This window comes from Garra rufa, chromosome 2, assembly GCF_049309525.1.
Source record: "Garra rufa chromosome 2, GarRuf1.0, whole genome shotgun sequence".
NCBI lineage: Eukaryota > Metazoa > Chordata > Actinopteri > Cypriniformes > Cyprinidae > Garra > Garra rufa.
The window spans coordinates 57,588,904-57,601,733 of NC_133362.1; the positions used below are offsets into that span (position 1 = coordinate 57,588,904).

General features: G+C 36.3%; 1 protein-coding gene across 2 annotated transcripts; it reads left to right on the plus strand.

The window, feature by feature from the left end:
* Positions 1–3,085, plus strand: LOC141325627 (galectin-3-binding protein A-like). Of its 2 annotated transcripts, XM_073834399.1 has the most exons (6): positions 1–206; positions 462–542; positions 814–1,020; positions 1,090–1,221; positions 1,298–1,559; positions 1,673–3,085. In XM_073834399.1, exons 2-6 carry the CDS (start codon positions 482–484, stop codon positions 2,694–2,696), a joined length of 1,686 nt encoding a protein of 561 aa, XP_073690500.1. In that variant the 5' UTR covers positions 1–206; positions 462–481; the 3' UTR covers positions 2,697–3,085. The 2 variants fall into 2 exon arrangements, with proteins under 2 accessions (XP_073690500.1, XP_073690501.1); XM_073834400.1 differs by lacking the exon at positions 1–206 and having other exon boundaries at positions 238–542.
* Positions 3,086–12,830: the final 9,745 nt, after the last annotated feature.

A 12,830-nucleotide genomic window follows, 5' to 3' on the forward strand; every position in this document is an offset into this window, starting at 1 on the left:
CCTTATGATAATCTGCTCATTTGTTTATCCAATCATTTCTGAAAGTCTTTGTTCTAAAATCAATGAATATGCATAACAAGAAGAATATTTAAACTGTATCTGAAAAATAAACTGAAGAAGAGGAGATTGAAGCAAACCACTGCGTGTGTCTTGTTGTGTGTTCACATGAAGAGGATCTGAAGCAGAGCAGACAGAAAAACAGAAAAGTTTGTGGGAAGCTGATAAATTCATTCTTACACTAACCTTTGCCGAGATATGCTAACAGTTCTTGTTTTAATGCATGTTGCATTAATGAAACTTTCTAAATTTAGCATGTTTGTAAAATGAATATTTTGGTAACCCATCCCAACTCATCCAAGCTTCACAGTCAGATAGTTAGCCTGATTTGGTCATTATTTAAAGGAAATGTGAGTTCTGACTAATTCAGCAGTGAATTGTGTTCCTGTCTCTGCTGTTTCCAGTATTTCCAGCAAAAAAAATCATGTACCTTCTGTGGCTTCTGCTGTTTCTTCATGTTTCAGCTCAACCTCGGACCCTGTTTGGTTAGTAAACCTTTGCTTTTTAAATTGATATACATGCAGTATTTGTGGTTTTATGAAAATAATGCAGTCACTATACATATATTTGTAAACATTACAACATATTTTTATGTGAAATATGCTTTATCTGGTGGTCTATTGGAATTTTACAACCAAACATGTCTGTTGTAGCAGTTGCACAGTTAGTTTAAGTTAAACATCTTATTGACTGCTATAAATATTTTCAGAGCATTTTTTTCTCTCTCTCTTTTGAATCTTCTGTCACGGGCTGAAGATCCCAGACAAAAGCAGCCAACACAGGAGGGCAACGTGAGACTTGTGGGAAGTCTGGATTCATCTGGTCGTGTGGAGATCTATCATGATGGACAGTGGGGTTCAGTTTGTGATGACGGATGGGATCTGGCTGAAGCGCAAGTAGTGTGTCGTCAGATGGGTTTTCCTGGAGCCGTATCAGCCATACCAGGAGGACCTTATGGAGAAGGTATGAACTCCTCAGCACAGTTGAGTACACACTAGTCTTATATTTGAACACAAATTCTATTGTTTTTAGGTTCTGATCCAATTTGGCTGGATGACATGAACTGTGAAGGGTCTGAGAGCACATTGTCTGATTGCAACTTCAACGGCTGGGGTGTTACTGACTGCACTCATAAAGAAGATGCAGGAGTCATCTGTGAGACTGGTACGAGATTCAGCTATCAGACATAATTGCATTTATTTCAGTTATTGAATCTGTTTTTATTACATTTTCTTTGCAGGTAAAAACATAACCAGCAATCGCCAGTTCTCTGTGGATAACAGTCTGGGTTTGTCTGATGATCTCGGTCTTCTGTTTGACTGTAAAGACGGTTGTGATTTCAGCATTAATGTACGAGACCTCAGTGAAGAGGCAGAATTGACATTTTGTGTGCACCGTTTGATCCTCATGATTCATCCAGAACTAAACCTAACAAACGAGTCCAGAAACCTCAGTGTGGATGTCAGCCAGACGTGCCATCCTCATGTCTCAGCTTTTCTCAGGTAAGTTTCTGAAGTCACTTTACTTCTCTTTATTGAATGTTGCTTTAAAATTAAGTCAGAATTCTACTGACTATACATCGGTGTTAGACATTATTTTGGGCTGTTTTGCGCAGGTATTTCTACACACGTCAGATTGAGGTTTCCATCACATCGGCTCAATGTCTCCATCAGCTGGCATTTATCTTTGGAGTGAAGAATCTTATGGAGGATGTCGGCAGGGTCTTCACTTTACTCATTCCCCAAGACAACACCTTTCGGACCCAGGTATCAATGTATGAGTACGCCGTTCGCACAGGAGACTTTGTTCTGCAGGAGAATGTTCTTCAGTATCTCTCCTGGAATGGTGAGTTTCTCATAAGCTCTCCAGTGTGGAGCAGCATCTCCTTTCACATGATGGATGCTCTGCTGCAGCGCTCAGACCTGATTGTGAAGGATGAAGCTTTACTTCTTAAAGCTCTGGAGAGATGGATCCAAGACAAAGGTGATGAAATTAACTCAGAGCAACAGGTCAGCCTCCTGAATCACATTCGCTTCCTCTTGATTCCAGTGGATGAACTGTATGAGATACAGTTTTCCTCAAGTGCTCTCCACCAGAATCATGAGAAACTCTTCCTAACTGGTCTGCTCAAAGGTTTTCAGTTCAATGCTCTGCCCTTTTCAAAGATCAGGAATAAAATGGATAACATGAGTAATGAGTATCTCCCCAGAATATATACTGGTAATGAGTGGAATGTATTTATCAATGTTACTACCTTCCAATACCCAGATCATGACCAAAATAACAGATTGCAAACCTTCTCTACTCCTGCACACACTAGTGCTCTTTACAGAGAGCAGAAGGTGCAGTGGAGAGCCCAGGTTTTTCTCACTGCTCAGGAGTGCTCTAACAGTGGTATTTCATGTCGTTCTTTTCCTGTCGCAAGATTCCTCGCGGATGGCAATTTGAACATGTACGCCAACAGCATTCGCTTCAGCAACAGATTGATTCTCAGCTGTAAGAATGAAAACAATGTCTTTCATGTCCAAGATTTCAAAAATCACAAAGCAGTGATTCCAACAAACAGCAGCATGGGCCTGCCAAACCCCTGTCCTGACGACTACAGTTTTAGATTTGTAGTGCGTCCCGAGTTTATCTGATGGCACAGAGTTTCATTTGGCTTCAGGTAGTTTATAGCCGTTAATCTACTACATTCAATCAAGTCTATTTCTACAATTCATGTTATTAATTATTGAGTGATTTCCCTCAGGGTGATTTTAAACAGTTAAAAGTGCATTTAAAAAATAAAAATATTTCTTCTGCTCTAAATGTTTGGATGATAAAGGTACAATATAGCTTTGCCTTTGGGAATGTCCAAATAAAATAAATAATATTTTTTTATAAAGAGGCTATTTAAGGGATATCAGACATGTTCAATACTAAGATTGCTTTCTTAAATGATTTCTCTGTGTGTGTGTTTTCAAACTGTTTGTTTAATTATTTTAGCAATTAAAATGCTTAATTTTGAAACTGCACTTCAAAATAAATCATTTCTTGCAGTAACTTTGTCAGTCTGATTCTTCATTGACTGAGCAGTGTTAATTGTTAAGATGTTTATGAAATATGTCTTTACAACTATTAACAGATACAGTGGCAGTGTCTTGCTTTATGAATGTGATCTAAATTATACTCAAATCAAGCACTCCTTAAGCATATGCTGGTTTTTTCAGCAGGGGGTCCATACGGACACCACTGGCTGTTTCGTACTCGGCGGCAAATAGACATTCTACATTGTTCTGGTTTCAGAGTCATTTTGGGCTCTGTGATTGGGTTCTAGCTTGGGTTAGAATTGAAGATGGTTCTTGCTCCCCAGCTTCACTAACCGCACCATTGTGTGGCCCTCTTACTGCCGTTTCACGTCTCCGTTATGGTACTACCATTGTCCGGCAATCATTTTGAATTTGGTCCCAATTTTGGTCCCAATTTCGAAACCATTTTGGCCTCCAACGTTTTGCCATTGGTTTCTCCAACACAGCTGTCTGGAATTATCATGTGCTACCTAAGAGATTAATTCATGTATATATATATATATATATATATATATATGAAATGGAAGGTTACTATTTTTTCACATAGACAGACCAGAAAAGAGAGGAGGAGGTGTGGCAATGTACGTGGATATTAGAATGAAGTGTAAAATTGTTGAATCAATGTCTGTAGCGATTAAGGGAATTATGGAATGCATTGCAGTGGAAATTGAGATGCATAAAAATAGAAATGTTATTGCAGCCTGTGTTTATAGGGCCCAGGGTTCAAATGTGGATGCATTTCAGGAAAGTTTTGAAAGCTTAATTGATTCACAAAAAAGTCCAAAGTCTATTTTGATAGGTGGTGACTTCAACATTGATTTTCTTAATCCGACTAAAACCAAAGTGGCATCTGATTTTTTAGATATGCTATCTAGTAGGTCCCTTGTTTCTTTGATAAAGTATCCAAGTAGAATAACCACCTCATGTGCAACATTAATAGACAATATTGTCACAAATTATATTGAGCATGTTAAACAAAGTGGTCTGTTAGAAAACGATATCAGTGATCACCTGCCTGTTTTTACTATCCTGGATACACAGCCCTTGAAACATGATCAATTAAATCTTCCTAAATACTTTAGAGTTAGAACTGAAAAAAATATTAATGCATTTAGGAGTGAACTTTCTAATGTGGACTGGTCTGGAATATATGTGAATTATGTGAATGAAGCATATAGCCATTTTCTGAGAATTTATAAATAAATTTATAATAAATGCTGCCCACTGAAACTATTAAAAATGACTTCAAGAGACGGAAAATCTTGGTTAACACCAGGATTAATAAAGGCATGTAAAAAAAAAAAATTGTATAAAGACTATCTAAAAAATCAGTCACCAAAAAGTGAGGAAAAATATAAAGTTTACAAAAACAAACTAATTACTATTCTAAGAAATGCCAAAAGGGACTATTACAATAGAAAGTTGACAGAGAATAAAGGTAATATGAAAGCAACATGGAATATACTGAATAAAGTAATTAGGCCAAATGTACAAGTAAATAAATTACCAGACTGGTTTGTGGAAAACAAAGTGATGTTAAATTTTTTTAAAGACATTACAAATGAATTTAATTCTTTTTTTACTCATGTTGGTGCGAATATTGCTAGATCTATGGATATGTCTAATAAAAATAAGAGGGTTGTAACGGGAAGCAGAATAATGCAGTCAATATTTCTTGGAGAGATAAGTGAAAGTGAGGTATTGTCTATTGTGAGGAAGTGCGAGAATAAAACATCTACTGATAATGATGGGATTGACATGACCATAGTTAAAAGTACAATTGACTGCATCGTAAAACCACTGACATTTATCTGTAACCTGTCCATTCAAACAGGAGTGTTTCCAGAACAGATGAAAATTGCTAAAGTTATCCTCCTTTTTAAAAGTGGGGATAAGCATAAATTTAATAATTACAGACCAGTGTCACTGTTATCCCAGTTCTCAAAAATATTAGAGAAATGGTTTGCTAAACAAATGATTAATTTTTTGGAGAAATATAATTTGATCACTGAAAAACAGTATGGATTTAGATCACAACGGTCTACAGGATTAGCACTTATCGAATTAACAGAAAAGATTATTGCAGAAAGAACGTAAGGAATATACTGTTGGAGTTTTTATTGATTTGCGCAAAGCTTTTGATACCATAAATCATGAAATTTTAATGTCCAAACTGTACAACTATGGTTTCAGGGGCATAGCTCATCAATGGCTTTGTAGTTATATGAAAGAAAGAAAACAATTTGTTCATATAAATGGGATAGACTCAGAGTGTAAGAATGTCATTTGTGGAGTGCCGCAAGGGTCAGTTTTGGGACCATTACTTTTTATTTTGTTCATCAATGATATCTGTGAGTCCTCAAAAATACTACAATTTCTTTTGTTTGCTGATGATACAAGCATTTTTCACTCTGGAGGTAATTTGGTTGAAGTAATATCAAATATAGAAAGAGAAATGGTCAAAGTCAGAACTTGGTTTCATGATAATAAGTTATTTTTAAACTGGGATAAAACTAAATATATGATTTTTGGCAATCGAAAAAAGGATGAAAATGTTAAAATAACCATTGATGGTGTTAATATAGATAAGGTAAATGAGATCAAGTTCTTGGGTATTTTGCTAGATGAAAAACTAAGTTGGAAAGCCCATATTAATCATATAAAAAGTAAAGTCAGTAAAAACATTGGTATTTTGTTTAAAGTTAAAGATTTGCTTGACCAGAGTTCACTGTTTATGTTATATTCCTCTATGATACTCCCATATTTTTGTTATTGCACTGAGGTCTGGGGAAATACATATAGCAGTAATACCAAGCCTTTGTTTCTCTTACAAAAAAGAGCCATAAGAGTGGTAAATAAAGCCAAGTACAGAGACCACACCAACTGCCTTTTCTTTAAGTCCAAGCAACTCAAGTTCAAGGACTTGGTTGATTTGAAAATGTTGGTGGTTGTCTGGAAGGCTAAAAGAAGAATATTGCCTGAATTTCCTCAAATTTTATTTTCCTTAGTGTCAGGATGAGGAACATAGAAGAAGGTATAATTTTCGGACTTTGTTTTCACGGACTGCTTTAAAACAGAGGTGTGTGTCTGTCCATGGAGTTAAATTATGGAACGCTTTAACTGATGAAATGAAGCAATCTGCAACTATTGCGAGATTTAAAAAAATGTATAAAGACAAAATAATTGCAGAATATGTTGTTAATCAGGAACTTGGAATATAGTGGTGTAATCTAGAAACATAACTTTTATTGAATGAAGTAATATGTTTACATTGGTGAACGGTGTTTAGGAATGGGTTTATGAGCTGTAAATGCAACTGTAGTCTAATTGCCTTGTTTATTATTATTTTTTATTTTTTTTGCGCCAAAAAGGAGCATGTTTATAAGATTTATCTTCTTTGTTCCTTTTGTCATGTCATTCCCTTGTTTGTCATGTTTTTTTATTTTTTTTTGTATAGCCACATGGTAAATAAATATATCGCCTAGCAAACAGTGTGATGGAGAAATTGGGATGTGACATCCCATAGTGATGGATAGTGATTTAATGACATTTTCCCCAAAAAAAATTTAATTGGAGTACAATATCAAAGGGTGTGTATATATGTCTAGGTTACTTTGGGTGCAATGTGGACATGTTTCTGAAGTGAATCCCATTTTATTATTATTTTTTTTTTCCGGTTAGGTGAGATCTCTGAAGTACCTTGTACTGCATAAGTTGAGAGTTGGGATTTTTTGCAGATCTGTGTCAAGAAATCGGCATCAGGAGTGATAGATAGGTCTGATTCCCATTTCACATTTGGTAAACTTATTGTGTTGTCTGATTTTAATATTATTTTTTATATTTTGGAGAGAAAAAAGTGTTTGTAGAATTCAGCAGGGAATCCATGAGGACCTGGTGCTTTATTATTAGGCATATGTTGTAGTGCTGTTTGAAGTTCATGTTGTATTATGGGTGATTCAAGGCTGTTTTTTTGGTGTTCATTCAGTTGTGGCCGATTGACACTATTGAGAAGTGTTGATGTCATTCTGATTTGGGTCTTTTTCTGCTGAGTATAATTTGCTGTAAAAATTTTGAAAGATATGATTGATTTCATTTGGTGAGTTGGTAGATTTTCTCGCTGAGTCTGTAATAACTGAATTTTTTTTTTTCTTTTTTTTTTTTTTTACGTTGATTAGCCAAATATTTACCAGATTTGTTACTATGATGAAATTCTATGGGGTCTTTATTATTCAAACAAAAATACTGTGTTTGAGAGTAAAACTAATTATTTTGTAATCAAAAATAAAGAAATCGATAACAAAATTATTTGCAGTGCATGTACTTTTCTTTACAATCTTTCATTTTCTTTGCGCACTTCAAACACTTTTCATCGCGAAACCACAAGTTTTGCGCTCCTTTCTGCTTTCTTTTTTTTGCGAGTCTAAAATTTTTGTTTGCGAGTTAAAAAGTTTTGCTTGCGAGTAAGCTGTATCTCAGTGGGCGGTCTCTACCTACCAGGATGAAAGGCCTTTTTGTATTGGTCACTCTCGATTGAAGTGACCACCTCCACTACCTTTTGCTGCCACTGCCGCCACCAGGCGCCAGTCTGACTGAGGAGCGAGCGAGGTTCAGCCATGGCGAACAACAGCAACAACCGGTCGTTTACTGGCCTGGGTAAGTTAACCAATTTAACGTCTTAAACTCAGTGACAAGTGAATTTATGTAGTCTCTCTTTTCATGCTCACATATTTAAATACGAAACGTTAGCTAAGCCCGCCTGTAGTTCGGCGATACCGTTGAATAGATATGTAGATATGATTAGCCAGTATAGCTGACGTTAGTTACCAGAGACCCTAATAGTAAAGCGTTAGGCCAATATTTATAGAGTTTATAGAGTAACGTTATAGCTCCAGTGAAGTCAGGTGTAGGTAATCGTCGGTTACAAATATTTTATTTTTAGATTAGCGAGCAAGGTCCTGGCAGATCGCTAGTTTGGGTCCTCACCACTGATCTATAATAGAGAACTGGATTGCTCATGACGTCAAAAAAGTGAAGCCACCGCGCCGCCATATTAGTATTCCCTGCTATTCGCATACATTCCATTGAATGAATAGGAAATTATACGATTTCATTGAGAAAACATCACATAACAAGTAAGCGTTTTTATATCTGAAGTTTCACTGTACATTTTCACAACGCAAACGTCCTAAGCACGTAAACGGTTATTTGTTTATTGTCGGGAATTCCCTCTGCTTATTAAAAATGTACGTTCATAAAGCCTACATTACAGTCATGTACATCAGATAAACATTAATATCAGGCGTTCAACACGTTTACAAAAGAAAAAGTGCTGATAAATCTGAATGAAGACCTTAATTCATCCTTAATTAATCCTAGTACAGTTATTCGCTGTTTATGTCATTTTGTTGTATTTATTCGTACAGTAGGCTAACTGCATGTTTCAACAATACTTTTGTTATTAATTCGTTTATTATGTTATATTATTATATATTCGTTAATAACAGTATTAATTTTGAAGCAGGTAATGATTTGTTCGTTAAATTAGTAATTAATTCAACATATATACACAGCATTTTACTCACATGGAAATGGTAATGTTAGTAAATCATTACAGAATTCGCTGATCTGAACAGTCTGAAATAGATGCTGCTCATTAAAAATATTTATTACACAGCTCTTTGGAATGCTTGATTCTGATTGGTCAGTTGAGACATTTGCAGGTTCGTTCTTTTCAAATAATCACCGCTCCAAAGTAATAACGCATAGCCGGTACTACTTGTATGTTTAAAATCCCTCCGTGCCAACAAAGATTACCATTTGGCGCCATCTTGTGACAAACACTGGAAAACCACAATTAACAATGGAAAATTTCGACATTAATCTATTTAAATTGTCTTACTAACGTACATAGTTTGAATGTTAGTCACGTGGTACTATATCGCTCCGCGGAAGGATAAAAATGTTAATTTAAAACAAATATGCCAATAAAAGATGTCAAATTCATATTCATGTCCAGTTTTTTTTTTTCCTTATGTGGCAAGTAGCCGTGTAATAAGCGGGATAATGTACAGGCAGCCTGTAGTTATCGCGAAATAAGCCCCTTCAGTGTGATACAAGACCCTCCGCTTCGCGTCGGGTCCTGATCACACTGTCGGGGCTTATTTCTGCGATAACTACCGGCTGCCTGTACATTATCCCTTACATATGCACCATAACTATACCGCTGACTACTTAAAGACATTAAGCTTTATTTCAAAGATTTTAATTTATAGTACAACGAGCAATATTGTACATATTGTATCAAAACAATTTCATATAGGCTACTAATACCATATACATGGTTTTGTTTATAATTTCCTGCATAATTAGGTACATAAATATATTTTGGTATTGGATCAGTTAACTCACCTGTGTCTGCAAGTGCGCGGCTGACACACCCACCTAAACTATTTCAATATATATCGCTTATCCAGCCCGAAAAGACCATAAACATTCCAGATAACATCTTAAGTATAATTTATTTGCATACACATATCCTAAAAACTAATGCTGTGTGAATGAAACGCTTCAAATTGGGTAATTTTAGGTCAGTGGTTTACATGTAAATCAATGGCGCACTCTGCCGGTAGGGAATAGTAAGATGGCGGATCGAACACTTCCAGTGGCTTCACTGCCTAACGGCAGTTCAGAACGCAATGAGCAATCCAGTCATTATATAGATCAGTGGTCCTCACCGATAAAAAAAGAAAAGATCCACACATAGGAATTGATAGGCGGAATCAAAATTTTAATTTTACACAAAAGTATCTGATTCTGGAATCGATTTTCGATACCCAACCCTAAAATACAGTGCTGCTTGAAAGTTTGTGAACCCTTTAGAATTTTATACATTTTTGCAAAAATATAACGCCAAACATCATCAGATTTCCTAAAAGTTGACAAACTTATTTACACTCTCTCTACACTATGTTTATGAAAGGATTCATTAGATATTTCTGTGTATGTACGTGCAAAAAAACATGTTGAAACCTTTGAAGCTCCCCTGAGCACAAATATGCTAATCGGGTGAGTCGCATATGGTGCTGCTAAATATTTTTTCATAGTCGCACATGGTAGTTTTTTTGGCCCTCGAACGGCTAGTCAAAAAATTATAATCATTATAGTGGCTTGTGCTTGAGTGGTGTCATGCTGCATGACTCACTTTCTTCTAAGATTCAATTTTTGGACAGATGTCCTTACATTTTCATTTAGAATTTGGTGGTATAATTCAGAAATCATTGTTCCATCAATGATGGCAAGCCTTTCTGGCCAAGATGCAGCAAAGCAGGCCCAAACCAACTGTATAAAATTTCTATTTTGGCTATTAGAATTTTTTTTTTTTTTTTTTATAAAGTTCATTTTAAATTGGCCTAGCCATATGGTTTCTATTTTTGGTTTTAACAGTGTTAATGTATAGTTATTGTAAATGTTTTGCATTGAATTTGAGTTATTTTCTTTGTCTTCAATTGCAGAATGGAAAACCAAACGGGCAGATCACAGCCACAAGTAAGCTATTAGTTTATTTCTATTAATTAATCAGATGACAATTTATGATTTGCTCAGTATTATCATAGTAGTATTTTGCATCTAATTTTTTTTTTTTTGCAGTATGATCAACGTGCTGTCACTGAAGCAGCACAGCATTTTATGTCCCTGGTGGCTAGAGTAATCTCTGAAGAAAATTCAAAGCAGGGTCAGACTCAGAATCAGCAGTCAAAAAGGCCTACAGTGGAACATGAAATGGCTAGGTAGTTGAGCAAGCATATTTAAAATGGCCAGTTCAGGTGTTCAGGCCATTCACACAGAACGCATTTTTCCTTTCCAATGTTCTACTTTTCCATTGTTTTTTAGTTTTTTTTTTTTTTTATGTAAGCATGCACTTGATGGACTAGCATGAACTTTACGCTCGCGTCTCCTGAGTGCTGTGTTTTTATAATGCCGTGTCAAGTTAAAGAATTTAAACTTTTACACGCACCGCCAATCATCAATGTCAGTTCCAAGGCAGGGAACCAGTTAGAATAACTCTGAGGCAGGACAAGTGTTGCAAGGTTCTGTTTACAGTAGCAAGTTAGCATGACAACTGTTTATTTGACATGGCAGTGGTGGCAATAATAGTGGCTGTGTCCAGATACCCCGAATTATACATTTCTTCAAGAAATTATCACAACTTGTTCCTTAAAATATCTCACTGAATATTGTCATTACTGCATCACCTCTCAGAAGCGCTTCTTGGGACCCTTGCGTTCTAAGCTGCGCTTTTTCTGAAACCATTCCTAAAATACGCATTCTGTGTGCATTGGCCCTTACACATACCTCTTTTATAGTGATAGATGTTCATCATAGGTTGCTGTAACTAAACATGGTATCTCTTGCTACTCAAAATTAAACACAAAAAGCATGCACATTAATATTTTAGCTGTCCATTTTTTTGCAGATCTTTTCCTGGATTTTTTAAAAACAGCGGAAAAAACAAAAGACATCTTTCTAAATGTCACAGGCCGATTGTAGTGGCTAAAGCACAGAAAACTTTTGACATTTCTGTGTCTTTGCTGGGCTGTAAATCTGACACAACACCAAGTATATCTGAGGAGCTGGAGTTAATGCAAGCAGGGCTAGGTAAGAGGACCCTGTCCTTAACCTGTGACACTACCCATGCAGAGGTAAGAAATCCGATCTTAAGCAAACACATATGCAGTGTTTTCCACAGGTTTGAAGGCAATGTGTGGTGGTCAGCCCGGGGGGGGGGGGAGATAACGGGGGTTAGATGTTTGGGGGGGGGAGGTGGGGGGGGTTGCAGATGAAAAGAACGATTGGATAGGGATACGATTGGATCCGATCCCCTAAAGGGATTTCCTAATTCCTAAAGGTTAATAATTAAAAAAACTGTTAATAATTAGTTAAACAGAACTTTATTACATTAATTTAACACCATATACAACAGCCTACTTGCTGCACAGTCTGCAACTTTTGTTAGGGCACCTTATTTTGAGACATATTATTGATATTTAACACATCTATTTCTTTCTCTCCCTGACCTTGTCTTACTGCTTGAGCAGCACTAGTTGAAGCCTGAAAATATTGTAAACAATAACTGAACTAATTACACTGGTCAGACTAAGCTCTGTTTCAGACTGATACCTCCGGTTCAGGATGGTCCTCATCCTCATCACGTGCCTTTTTCAGTCGCGGAAAATACTTTCCAATACTCATCTGGACTGAAGCAGCAAACATTCAGTGTAAGAGTAAAGAAACGACATAATTTATAATACTTTTATTTGATTCATAGCTGCTACATATAGTGTTTAGACCTCGACAACCCAACTAGGCTAGCCTACATTTTACCGCAAACTTGCGACTAGTTAACTTTCTAAAGAAGACGCAATCGCGTTTGCTAAGGGTCGTATTCAGAATATAAAATATTTTATAGCACTTTTTAATCTGTGATTGTGTGTTAAAAGTGTTCACGAGATACCAACCTTTTGCCAGCCATCTTCTCTCCACAGATGATCCAGACAGATGCACGGAGGGGAGGGGCTGTGTGTGTGTTTGAGGGAGAGACGCGAGTGACAGAGAGATGAAGAGAGTATGGAAAGGAAATGTAGTTGAACGAATTCACTGCATTTTTTAAATAGCGTACGAAAGAATAACGAAACGCAATATCACGGT

Bases quoted from the DNA above. Each gene is read 5' to 3' on its own strand.
- LOC141325627 (XM_073834399.1), top strand. From the start codon at position 482: ATGTACCTTCTGTGGCTTCTGCTGTTTCTTCATGTTTCAGCTCAACCT. The intron at 1,021-1,089 runs GTATGAACTCCT...TATTGTTTTTAG, and splicing joins AGGAGGACCTTATGGAGAAG to GTTCTGATCCAATTTGGCTG. The intron at 1,222-1,297 runs GTACGAGATTCA...TTTTCTTTGCAG, and splicing joins AGGAGTCATCTGTGAGACTG to GTAAAAACATAACCAGCAAT.